Source organism: Pteropus alecto, unplaced genomic scaffold (assembly GCF_000325575.1).
Source record: "Pteropus alecto unplaced genomic scaffold, ASM32557v1 scaffold135, whole genome shotgun sequence".
Classification (NCBI taxonomy): Eukaryota; Metazoa; Chordata; class Mammalia; order Chiroptera; family Pteropodidae; genus Pteropus; species Pteropus alecto.
In genome coordinates this window covers 5,425,223-5,438,060 of record NW_006438076.1, presented here as the reverse complement: position 1 = coordinate 5,438,060, position 12,838 = coordinate 5,425,223, and the positions used below count along the sequence as shown (strand labels likewise).

The following is a 12,838-nucleotide window of genomic DNA, read 5'->3' as shown; positions in this document are numbered from 1 at the left end:
CAGGGCTCCAGCCTTCCTGTGCTTCCACAACATCCTAGGCAGTCAGCTCATCGTCTCCAGACCTTTCACATCTTTGTGAAGAAAACATTCTTCATACACGTTTAAAACAAACAGCTGCCTTTGTAAATGTGTCCGAAATACAAAGGGTCAACATTTCCCTTTTTAAATAGCTGGCTTGTTTCCATTATTACAGTAATCACATATACACGACATTTTGCAATTTGGAAGAGCAGACAGTTGGGAGTTTTTGAGTTTTTAAAAAATTTTTTTAACTCAAGAACAAGATCTCAGTGTGGGATAAATTTGTGCCTAGCAACTCTGAATGGAAGTGCTAGAGGTTAGTAGCTTGGGTCTAAAGGATCAAAGGTGCAGATAGAAAAATTTCTTGGAGAGGCTGGTACACAGTGTACTCAGTTTACCTGTCTGGGTTAGGGCTTCTGATGGATAAAGAGATTTTACAAGTACAGAAAAGGGTTCCAAATTCCAAAATGGGCATACTTGGTAACCACGCAACCTTACTAATTTACAAAGTCAGCTGGAAGTGCTACTTGACTCCTCTTAAGCTGCAAACTTAACAAGTGCTGGCAAAGCCACTGTGGAGTTGGCTCTCTGTACACTAATGACAGTTAAGGAGGTCAGGCTGGGTATATATATTTACAACCATAAAAAATTTCAAATGCCTATTCCAACCAAAATGACTGCAGAGAACAATGCAGACAAAGGAAAGTACCCCTGTGCACAGGCTCTGAGGGAAGAGAGGCTGTGGGCCACTAGCTTCTCACAGGGACAGTGGAATCTGTACGGGTGTATTTGAGTTCCATCTCCTCCAGCAGACAGAGCCCACCAAGGCTGTTACTGTGGCCTCTATTCCAGGGCCCAACTCTCAGGGGAAGCTGAGCCAGGCAGGCCTTACCACCAGGACTAGGAGCCTTTGTTCCCTGCTCTGGGATCCAGCTTAGATGGATACTCTCTCGGGGGCCCTGAGCCAGAAGGTGGCTTGCTTACCATGTAGAAAGTGACGGATTAAAGCAGTAGGCCTTCCCATCGGACAGGTTCATCACTGGGATTCCATGCTGTGTCAGCAAGATCTGTGACACTGTCATATCGCTTCCTGGGAAGACACCAAGAAAATGGGTTCCATATATATTTTGATCAGCAAGTGCTTGAGCATGCACCAAAGGAGAAATGTGTACCATGGCTCCCACAGTCCCAGCAACAGGCACCTTAATGCTGACTCAGCAACCCGGGAGTTGCTGCTCTGCTCTGCATAAGCTATTCTCATTGCCACTCACCAAGTTCTTTGTCACCTCTCAAGAACCCATTCAAATAAGCCCCAGAGAGGGTATATATCCCTGCCACACTGAATATATTGGTCTGGGCCCAAAGCCTGGCTTTGGCTCTCTGTCTAGGCTGAGAGGGGCCCTTCCGTGTCAGACCTGGGACGCGAGCTGCCCTACTCCTCCCACCCCCCACCCCCACCAGGGGACCAGGGGCAGCCCGCTGCCAGTTACCTGCCAAGATGGAGTGTAGAGACTCTTCTTTTACCACAACTACCTGTCGGTGAACATCCCTAGGAGGGAGATAGGGAATGGCTTACTCTCCAGTCTGAGTAAATGTATCAGAATGTGCCTCGGCACTCAGACCTCTGCTCCACGGTTCCTGGTATACTACCACCCCTAGCCTCCCCTGAGAGGGGCTCTGGGCTACAAGCAGCTTCTGCTCCCCATGTGCCACTCTACTCACCCACATAAGTCTATGGCAGAGAGCTCAAGCAACAGAGCTGTGGGGCTCATACCAATGCCGCACCAACTTTGGGAGAAGTGTGGCAATATTATGGCATCTGAGAGCTCATTTCTGATGAACTCTATATAAGGACCCTGGCACATGCAATTAGGCATTGTGATTAGTCATGTGCTTTGCTCTTATAAGGATGGCAGCAGGGGCAGGCGGCCTGTCCCACTTCCGCTTGCACTCCCCACCCCCTCCACCACCATACACACACACAGGGTGACCATCATAAGCAGTGTCTGACTGCTCAAGGTCTCTTCTACTGTTAAGACTCCCATGCCAGTAGGTTCCAAGGGATCCTCTGGTGCCCTCCTCCACTGTCTTCCCTGTCCCTGCAGTGAAGGGGAACCTGCACAGCCTCATCCTGCCCTGCCTGGAGCCTACCTCACCCCAAGCCTGTCTCTTACCAGACAGATAGTGTAGCTGCAGCAGTGAGCGCCATGACGTATGAGCCTGTACAGTGCAATGTGGAGATTGGGGACGGCAGGAGGATGGGAGGGAGGAGGCGGCGACCACAGGAAGAGAACACTGACAGCATCCTCTTTTCACAGGCGACACATACCACGTCACTGAGAAGGCAGAGAGGAGGTAGGTATCATGATGATCAGGTGCTGTGGCGGAGGCAGCAGCCCCAAGATGCAAAGCCTTCCCTCTGCCTGGGCCTGAGTCAGAGCAGGTACAGTAGAGGGAGAGGCCGGGAGAGGGCTTGCCATGAGGACTAGAGCAGGGCAGGGCAGGAGGGCTGATGGAACCTGAGACCTCTCATTAGAGACTATGTTCTCCTCCCCCATTGGGGCTGCTCAAGCTTTTGTGAGCTAACCCTAATGCTGACCCATGGGGGTGGGTGCTTTAGAGGATCACTGCACTGACGGTGACCCAGGAAGCACACCTTGCTCGTCATATGAGACCATACAGTGCCCACTCGACAGTCTCTTGGCTACAACTAGCCAGACTGGTCCCGAAAAGGCCTCTGGCAAGACAGGCCAGGAGAAGTGTGAGAATGATGGAGTGTGTCTCCATAGAGTATACCAGCTGTGTGCTCAGAAGGCCTTTCCAGCTAGGGAGGAAGAGGTGCATACACAGACAGCATCAAAGGATCGTAGCCAAAGAAGCCATTGGGAAGACATTGGATGACTAACACTGAATTAAGGTATCCTCTCAAAGTGCTGAATCTCAAAAGGACTGTGCTGGGGACTCAGGACTGTCAAAAATCTATCCTGACCTCCTTGGATTATAATCTGGGGTCCAGTGAAAGAACCAGCCCAAGTCAGAGCCAGGCAGAGATCGGCTTGGAAATTGAGACTTCAGGAATCTGGCTAGACAAGGAAACCGGAACACCTCGGTAGAAATCCTGGCTTAGGTGAGCCTCTAGGACTCTGTTTCCCGACCTGTACCACACGATGACACCAACTTCACTGGGTGCTGCAGGGACTGAGATGGCAAATGCACACCCTCAGCCTGAAGCAAGGCCCGGTGCAGGCCTCCATGGGAGCTAGCACGTGGGAGTAGTACATCTCCTCAGACAGCAACAGGGCCACACAGTTCAGCACACGGTGCTTGCTTTACATGAATAGCTGAGTCAAGCAAAGACCCTCACCCTTACCAGCTACCAGCAGCAGTGAGGATCCGGCTGGTGAGCACCGTCTCCCACTCCTTCCCTTCCCTGTTACATTTCAAGCGGCTCAGCTTCACTCCCCCTACGGCTGTCACTTCATTCTCCACCTCAATGTACATGGAGGGGTCGGAGCTCACCTGAATGGAGGAAAGCAAACACAACGTTCTTTTCAGACAATAGCGGGCCCAACAGACTTGGATCATGGGACAGGGGAGATGCTTAGTGGCCCGAGGCCCTGGGCCCTGAGCCCTGAGGCAGGGGGAAGACACAAGAGATAGAGCAGGCTGGCCAACAAAAGGGTGGCAGTAGTTATAGTAACAGGGTGGGAGACAACGGAGCTGGATGTACAGCCCGCCAGGGCAGGGAGAATGCTGGGAGCTGGTTTGTGCCTTGTCATCCATGTAGTAGAGCAGAAAATTGGTGTTAGAGATAAAGACTCCTAACCCCACCCTGCCTCTCACAAGGGAGCATGGAGAGAAGGCACATGACTTGTCAAGAGCACACTGCAAGTGAGAACCACAGCCAGCTGGGGACAGAGCTGGAAGTGAGACATTGGGTCTCCTGCCTCCTAGTTGATGATCTTCGAAGTACTTAGCAATAACAGAGTCTATGCCGGTACCTGGAGGAAAAGTCTAGAAAACCTAAAGTCCTCTTTAGTTCCTTTGGTAGTGAGCCTCAGTCTGCTTATCTAAGACCAACCTCATGGGAGTGTTCCCAGAAGAGCATGTGCCTAGTTTAGTGCCTGGCTCTACGTGAGATTAGCCTTACCTCTTGTGTCCAGGGAGATGACTGACAGATTTTGTGTATGGAAAACTAGGCAGAATGGCTGAAGTTTGCATTTATGTGGCCACGTGAGTGGGTGAGCTGGGGCAGAGAGCCATATATGGCCAGGAGCCAAGCTTCCAGAAAACAATAACAGCCCCATGCAGCACTCAGTGGTGAAGCCCTCAGGGGAAGCTGAAGGAGTTTGGAAGCAGGGATTGTGCACCCTGCCTCCACACACATCAGCAGCAAGAACAAATCATGTGGGTTCCTACCCTTAGGCCCAGAAGCATCTGTGGCAGGAAAGACTGACACCTGCTCTCAGGCACTCCATAAGGACAAGCCTAGGTTGCAGCAGTATGCAGCCAGTGGGAAGTAACCTGCATATGGGGTCTTAAAAGGTTTCCCAACGATATGCACCTGAGTTGAGGTACAAAGGGCGTGAGGTGACGGCATATGCAAAGGTCTGGCATGGGTGCTGCATTGAGTGACTATTGGAGCTCTGGTTATAACGGGTTGTTTGCTCTAGAATAATAAAATTGTGTTTTGAACAAGCACTTGGTTACAAGCTTCCACTCTGAGAGCTCACACAGCCCTGATGATGGCTTCATGCCGAATCCTGAGAAGTGAACAGGGCCAGAGGGCTGGTCAGAATACCACAGAGTCCAATGCGCACTGAGCCTAAGACTGTCCAGGGCCAAGTATAAAGCCTAAGGAGGCTTCTATGAGAAGGGACATCTGAGACAAGCCATGAAGGAGCTGGACATCCAGAAGATGGCAGCAAGGACTGTGAGAACAAACCCACAGAGGAAAAAAGAGGCATGGGGGGCGGGGGTGGTAGGCACAAGGGGGCTCCTAGAGAAGAGGCAAGCAATCTAGCTAATAATACTGATGGTTGCCCTGATCAACTACAACTTCCTCCAGAAGGTGACGGAGAGCCACTGGAAAGCAGCCCTATCAATGACAATTCAGGGTTTACACTGGGACGGGGGGAATGGAGAAAGAAAGAGCGTGCACGAAGGTCCACAGCTGTGAGGGAGAGGCAGGAGGCCTGCTCACCTGGAGGGTGAATGCTCTCTGGGGGCCCGGCATGGGCAGCTTCAGTGCAGGCGCTGGTACAGACAAACACACGGTGTCCTTCTCTGCAGTCAGAGCAGCTGGGGACTACAAAAGCAGAAATGTCCCTGAGTCCCTCCCCAGCACTGTAGGGCAGTGTCAGGTAAAGGTGAGTCACCTAGAGGTGAGGTGGGCCTGTTCCCTAAGCATTTCCACCCACTCTTCAAGGCCAACAGTGCAGACGAACGCTCTAGTGATCCCACTTTACAGATGAGGTAGCTGATGCCAAAAAGCTGCTCAAGGACTCGGGGTGGGTCAAGGGCAGGTCTGAGGAAGATCGTGGCCTCCATGCTAACTCCGGGGAATGTATGTCTAAGCCAGCTGTCCCTACACTGATGAAGGAGACTGCGGTATGCAGGGCCTCCCTTCCTCCCAGTTGGACACAAGCACACTCCAGCACGGAGCTCAACAGGTAGGTTGGGAGAGGCCTTACCTGGACAGAAAGAGACATGGGCAAGAGCCGGGAGTCCTTCCGGGGCCGCCCTTTCTTCTTCTTCTCCACTGTCTCTGCCTCGAGCTCCAGTTTTCGCTTGGAGAATGAGGAGGGCTTGGCCACAGGGAGCTTCTCATCGCTGTCACTGCTGCTCTCTAGAAGGTCCCGGGGCCTCAGCTCTTTCACAAGGTTTTGTTCTTTCAACCTGCACAAACACAGACACCCATGGCTTTTTTCCATATGACTATTAATTTATAATAATCAATAAAATCCATACTCATCTCCAAAAGTTGATACATTAAAAAAGTAGGAGAGGACTTCTGGTTTCTGCTCTAACATGCAAAGAGCTTGGAACTCATCAATCTCATCCTCAAAATAAGAGGAAACTGAAAAACTGAAAATCGACAACTCTTTGTAGATCTATCAGAGAAATGAAATTATAGGGTAAACTGCCACCCCCCAAAAACTAGAGGAACAGGAGAAGACCAAAACAAAACAAAACAAAACAAAACACCACAGCTCACCTGGAACAGAGGCCCCTGGAGTCCTAACCAGCAGGAAGATTTAAAAATTATGGTAACTGGTATATTGTTGGAGGCCAAGTTTGGGCTGGCTTGCAAGTTAAAACTCCTGGGGTTTGTTAAGTTTTACCTCCAGGAGTGCCACCAAGTTCTCATGGGTGAATCAGGGATGGAGTACACCCCTTGTGTGCTTTGGACTGAGGGATGGGGGAAATTAACTATTTTGAAACACAACCAGAATTCTGTTCTCCTTAACAAAAGCCTGCCCCTCAGGGAAACTACTTTACTAGATTATGGGACCTGGGTGAAGGGCAATTAACCAACTCCAGCCTAGTCTTACACAGGCATATACACTAAGAAACTCTTCTGAAGGTTATTGCCCAGGGACTCTGGTCCAACAAAAAAATAAGAATTTTAATCATGAGAAAACAGACTGCTTCTCTTCCCTAATACTTCACCCCCAAATTGACAGGGCTCCAGTATAACAGCAGATTACAAATAAAAGAGTTGCAAGATACAGACTCTACTTAACAAGGAGTTTCTAGGGAAACCCAAAGACGACAGAGGAACAAAAACAAGGACACTGGAGGAAATTGAAGCCTCTGACCTCTACAGCTACAGGAAGCAGTAAACACAGCCTAACTCTTACTCAGATAAACAAAACCTCATACTAAAAGCCTCTGTTACCTTAGTTCCTATTACTCAGTGCATTATGTCCAATTTTAAACAGAAAATTATAAGGCATGATAAAAGAGAAAACAAAATCAAACAGAAAACAAATGAAACACAGTCTTAAGAGAGGAAACAAGCATCAGGAACAACTGGATATGGCAGAGATTTTGAAATTATTAAGCTAAGATTTTAAATAACTATGTTATAGTGCTAAGGGTATCTATGGAAAAAGCTGGACAACATCCAAAACAGATGAGTAATATAAGCAGAAAAATTTAATAATATTGATAATAGCTGAGGATAATAATACGGTAACAGTTGAGAATTTTTCAAAATTAATGAGAGATACCAAATCACAGATCTGAGTTGCTCAAAGAACACCAAGCAGTATAACTACCCCCAACTCTATACCTATACATAATATACTCCAACTACAAAAAACCAAAGACAAAAGAAAATCTTGAAAGAAGCCAGAGGAAAAAGAACACTTTATCTACAAAGGTCAAGAAAAAGAATGACATCAGACTTCTTTTCAGAAGCATTCAAGTAAAAAACAAGTGAAATATTTAAAGTGTTTAGAAAGAAAACACTAACCTTGAATTACCTATCCACTGAAATTGTACTCCAAAAGTAAAAAAAGAAATGAAGGCTTTCTCAGACAAAACCAAATAAAAAAATGCTAGAGGGAATTTTTTTGCCAGCAGATCCACCTTGCAAAAAATGTTAAAAGAAGTCCTTCAGAGAGAAGTAAAATGATATAGGTTAGAAACTCAGATCTGCATGAAGGAAGGAAGAGTATCAGAGAAGGAATAAATGAACATACAACTTTTTATTATTCTTAATTAAAATTCTTAGAGATAACTTTTGTTCAAACTAGTAACAACAACAATGTATTGGATGACCATAACTTATTAATAAGTGAAATACGTAAATGGTAGCAATGTTGAGTCACGGAAAGGAAAAACTGGAAATACTCCGTTGTAAGGTCCCTTAAGTGGTAAATGTTATTTGAAAGTGTATTTAGTTATAAATGCTTATTGCAAGATATTCTTAGATAATGTTAAGAGATGTAAGAGAGAAGAGTAAATGGAATCATGTATAAATTAATCAGGTAAAAACCAGAAAAAGTAGAAAAATAAGAGGAGATTTAAAAAAAAGTTCAATGACTAGAAACAGTTAAAAAATATGGTAGATATTAACCCAACTATATCAATAATCATTTTATATGTGAATGTTCTAAATATACCAGTTAAAACAGGGGTCCTCAACCTCTGGGCTGTGGACCAGTACTGGTCCGTGGCCTGTTAGGAATCGGGCCACACAACAGGAGATGAGCGGCAGGCAAGCAAGCGAAACTTCATCTGTATTTGCAGCCACTCCTCAGTGCCAGCATCAACCCCTCAGCTCTACCTCAGATTATCAGGCATTAGATTCTCATAGGAGCACTTGTCCCCAGTGCCCAAAAGGTTGGGGATCACTGAGTTAAAAAACAGAAACTGACAAAAAGGATGAAAAAGAAGACCCAATTATAGGTTGTCTATAAGAAACTCAGTTTAAAGATAAAGACACAGATAAATTAAAAGGGATGATTCCAACTATATGATATTCTGAAAAAGAAAAAACTACAGAAACAGTAAAAAGGTCAGCAGCTGCCAGGGATTAAGGAGAAGGAAGGATGAATCAGTAGAGAACATAGGATTTTTAGGTCAATGAAACTATTCTAATACTATAATGGTGGATACACGTCATTATACATTTGTTCAAGCCCATAGAATACACAAAACCAAAAGTGAAACCTAATGTAAACTACAGACTTTGGGTGATAATGATGTTAACGTAGGTTCATAATTGTACAAACATATCACTCAGATGTGAGATGTTGACAGTGGAGGCAGAGAACCTTAAACAGCTGTAAGAAAATAAAAGTGTATTAAAAAAGGAGGGAATGGAGAAAGATATGTCATGCTAACACTAATTAAAAGAAAGCTGGAGTAGCTATATTAATTTCAGACAAAGCAGACATCAGAGTAAGGAAAGTTATCAAGGGTAAAGAGGAGCATTATGCAATGACAACAGGGTCAGTTTTCCAAGAAGACAAAGCAATCTTTAATGTATAAACTCCCAACAGAATGGCAAAATACATGTGGCAAAACTGATAAAACAAGGAGAACTAGAGAAATCCATTATTAGAGTTGGAGATTTCAATATACCTCTATCGGTATCTGACAGATCCAGTAGACAGAAAATCAATAAGGACATAATTGAACAGTATCATTACTCATTAGATTTAATTGACATTTATAAAATAAATACTTCATTCAACAATAGTGGAATACACATTCATCTCAAGATCATATGGAACATTCACTAAGACAGATCACATTCTGGGTCATAAAACATAGTCTAACAAATTTAAAAGAATCATACAAAATATGTTTCCAGACCACAATAGAATTGAACTAGACATCAATAACAGAAAGACAGCTGGAAAACCCCCAAATAGAGATTAAATAGCACACTTTTAAATAACACATGGGAGGAAAAAGAAAAAAAGTCTTAAGAGAAATTTAAAAACATTGAATCAAATGAAAATGAAAATAGAATTTGTCAAAATTTGTGGGATACGGTGAAAGCAGTGTTTGAAGGGAAATTTATAGCAGAGAATGCATATATCTGAAACAAAAAAAATCTGAACTAAAAAATATCTAAACTTCACCTTTAGGAACAAGAAAAAATAAACAAGCAGAAGCAAGCAGAAGAAAATAATAAAAATGATATAATGTAATATTAATGTAATAGTAAGCAAAATAAAATAAAGCAGACAGAAAATAAATAATAAAAATTAGAGCAGAAATCAATTAAATCAAAAACAAGAAAACAGAGAGAAATAAATGAAATAAAAAGCTGGTTTTTTGGAAGAATTAATAAAATTGATAAACTTATAGCCAGGCTAACCAAGAAAAAAAGAGAAAAGACACAAATTACGAATATCAGAAATGAAAGGGGACCCTCACTACTAATTCCATGGACAATAAAAGTATCATAAAGAAATATTATTAACAATTCTATACCCATAAATTTGATAACTTAGATAAAATGGACCAGTTCTTTGAAAAAAAAAAAAATCCACTTAAACTCACACAAGGAAAACTAACTTACTAAATAGGCCTATATCTATTAAAGGAATTGAATCAACAATTAATAACCTTCTAAGAACGAAAGCACCAGGCCCAGACAGTTTTACTGAATCCTATCAAACATTTAAGGAAGAAATGACACGAATTCTCAACAATCTGTTCCAGAAAATAAAAGCAGAGGAAATAAACCCTAACTCCCATGAGGTTAGCATTACTCTAATACCAAAACCAAATAAAGACATTACAAGAAAGAAAAACTATAAACCAATATCTCTCCTGAACATAAATGCAAAATCCTCGACAAAATATTAGCAAATTGAATCCAACAACGCACAAAAAGAATTATAGAAAATGACCAAGTGATATTTATTACTGGTTCAACATTCAGAATTAAGGTAATCCATCACATACGACAAGGCTAAAGAGAAAAGTCTTAAAATCATATCAACAGAAAAAGCAGATGACAAAACCAAATATCCAGGTATGAAAAAAAAACTTAGGAAACCAGGAATAGAGGAGCACTTCCTTAACTTGATAAAGAATATCCACAAAAAGCCTATAGAAAAAATATAGACATGTGAGTTTATTTCTGGACTCTCGCTTCTGTTCTTTTGATCTTATTTGCCCTGTGCCAATATCATACTGTCTTGATTATTATTGCTTTATAGTTAGGTTTGAAATTGGGAAGTGTGAGTCCTCCAGCTTTGCTCTTTTTCCCCCTTTGAGTGTTTTGGACTATTTTTAGGCCCTTGAGTTTCAATATGAATTTTGGATCAGCTTGTCAATTTCTAAAAAAAAAAAAAAAAAAAGAAGCCAGCTAGAATTCTGAAAAGGACTGTGTTAAATCTGTAGGTCAATTTGGGGAGTACTAACACCTTCACAATATTAAGTCTTCCAGTCTATGAACATGGAATGTGTTTCCATTTATTTAGGTCTTCTTTAATTTCTTTCAACAAGGTGTTGTATTTCCAGAGTATAAGTTTTATACATTTTAATTCTTTTGTTAAATTTATTTCTAAGCATTTTATGCTTTTTTATGCTGTTGTAAATAGAATTGTCATCTTAATTTCATTTTTGGATTGTTCTTTGCAAGTATATAGAAAAAAATTGATTTTTATATACTGACCTTGTATCCTGCAACCTTGCTTAAGTGATTAAGTGTAGAAATTCTAGTATGATGTTAAATAGATACGGTGAGAGCTGACATCCTTGTCTTGTCCCTGATCTTAAAGGGAAAGCATCCAGTCTTTTACCGTTAAGTATAATGTTAGTTATGGGTGTTTCAAAGACACTCTTTATCAGACTGAGCAGGGTTCCCTTCTATTCCTAGTTTGTGGATTTTTTTTTTTTTTAATCGTGAACAGATATTAGAGTCTGGTCATGTGGTATTTTTGTTTCTACTGATAGTGTATTACATGAATTGATTTTCATGTTGAACCAATTTTGCATTTCTGAGATCAATCCTACTTGGTCATTATGTATGCTTATTTTTATGTTGTCATATTTTTGAGGATTTTTGTGTTCATATTCATAAGAGATACTGGTTTATAGTTTTCTTTTTTTGTGATATCTTTGTCTGCTTTTGGTATCTTGATAATACTGGCCTCATAGTATGAATTGGGAAATGTTCTCTCTATTTTTTGGAAAAGTCTGTGAAGAGTTGGAATTAATTCTTGAAATGACTGGTAGAATAAAGGAGTAAAACCATCTGGGCCTGGGCTTTTCTTTGTGGGTAGTTGTTTTAATTACTAATTCAAAGTCTTTATTTGTTACAGGTCTATTCACACTGTCATTTCTTCTTGAGTCAATTTTAGTATTTATGTCTTTCTAGGAATTTGTTGATTTCCCCTAAGTTATCTAACTTATTGATATATAATTAAATATATCTTCATCCTTCTTATTTTTGTAAACTTTCTGATAATATCTACTCTTTCATTTCTGATTATACTTAATTATACTTTAATACAACTATGTCCTGCTTTTTTCAAATAACACTCCACCTGAACTATTTTTCTATACTTCTTTAGTCTTCATAAATATTAATGAGAGGCTAAATAATCAAGTTTATTTCCTCAACACTTGTCTTTTAAGGAAGTTGGGTAAATGTTTTCTATTATAATGCTACAATAAACATCTCTGACATCACAGAAACCCTGGGTCAAAGATACCATTACTGAACTCCTTCCCTCAAGAGTTCACCGTGAATTACACCCCAGCCTGGAGCCTGAAAGCCTTCATCCCTGCCTGCTTACTCTCTACTGGCCAGCAAGTGTCAGCAAGGGCCCTAGGCCTATTTGCCCCTTCTGGGTACTGTCTTCTGCTGTTCTCCTTACTAGTAGCCTAGGTCACAGAAATGTGGGCAGGTGCGTCAATGAGTACAATCCTGGATTCTATTCATTTGCACCCATGTAAAAAATTGGGAAAAACCAGGAACCTCTGACTTCGAAACCAAAGAGGCTGCTCCCACTTCTAATGTCCTATTAAAGGGCAAAGCATTACCTTGATGTTCTGGAAACCCTAAATCAGTGCTTCCCTAAATCCTAAAAATTTCAGATTTTTTGTGTAACTATATAGTTTCATAAAACACAGCAAGAATGTCAAAGCAATGTCAAGCTGTCATACAAGTTTCTAAATTATTTGATCCTTTCTGAGCCCATCACAAGACTAGCTCATGCATCTCATTTTGCCTGACACTGTTGTAGCTCAGGCTGCCTCATCCTCTAGGGCTAGGACCTCTACAAGAGCCTTCAGTAGTTTCCCCACCTCCTGCCTCTGCCTGCCACCCTGTTCAGGC

General features: G+C 42.3%; 1 protein-coding gene across 4 annotated transcripts in view; it reads right to left on the bottom strand.

The window, feature by feature from the left end:
* LOC102892605 (protein HIRA) overlaps positions 1–12,838 on the bottom strand; it is a 79,981-nt gene that overhangs the window by 15,499 nt on the left and 51,644 nt on the right. For all 4 annotated transcript variants that reach the window (XM_006915244.2, XM_025049193.1, XM_015592020.2 and 1 more), the window contains 6 exons: positions 5,715–5,919; positions 5,225–5,329; positions 3,392–3,540; positions 2,196–2,357; positions 1,512–1,570; positions 1,006–1,111 (listed from right to left, as the gene is read on the bottom strand). In XM_006915244.2, coding sequence (XP_006915306.1) covers positions 1,006–1,111; positions 1,512–1,570; positions 2,196–2,357; positions 3,392–3,540; positions 5,225–5,329; positions 5,715–5,919 — 786 coding nt within the window. The remainder of the gene's footprint in view (positions 1–1,005; positions 1,112–1,511; positions 1,571–2,195; positions 2,358–3,391; positions 3,541–5,224; positions 5,330–5,714; positions 5,920–12,838) is intronic.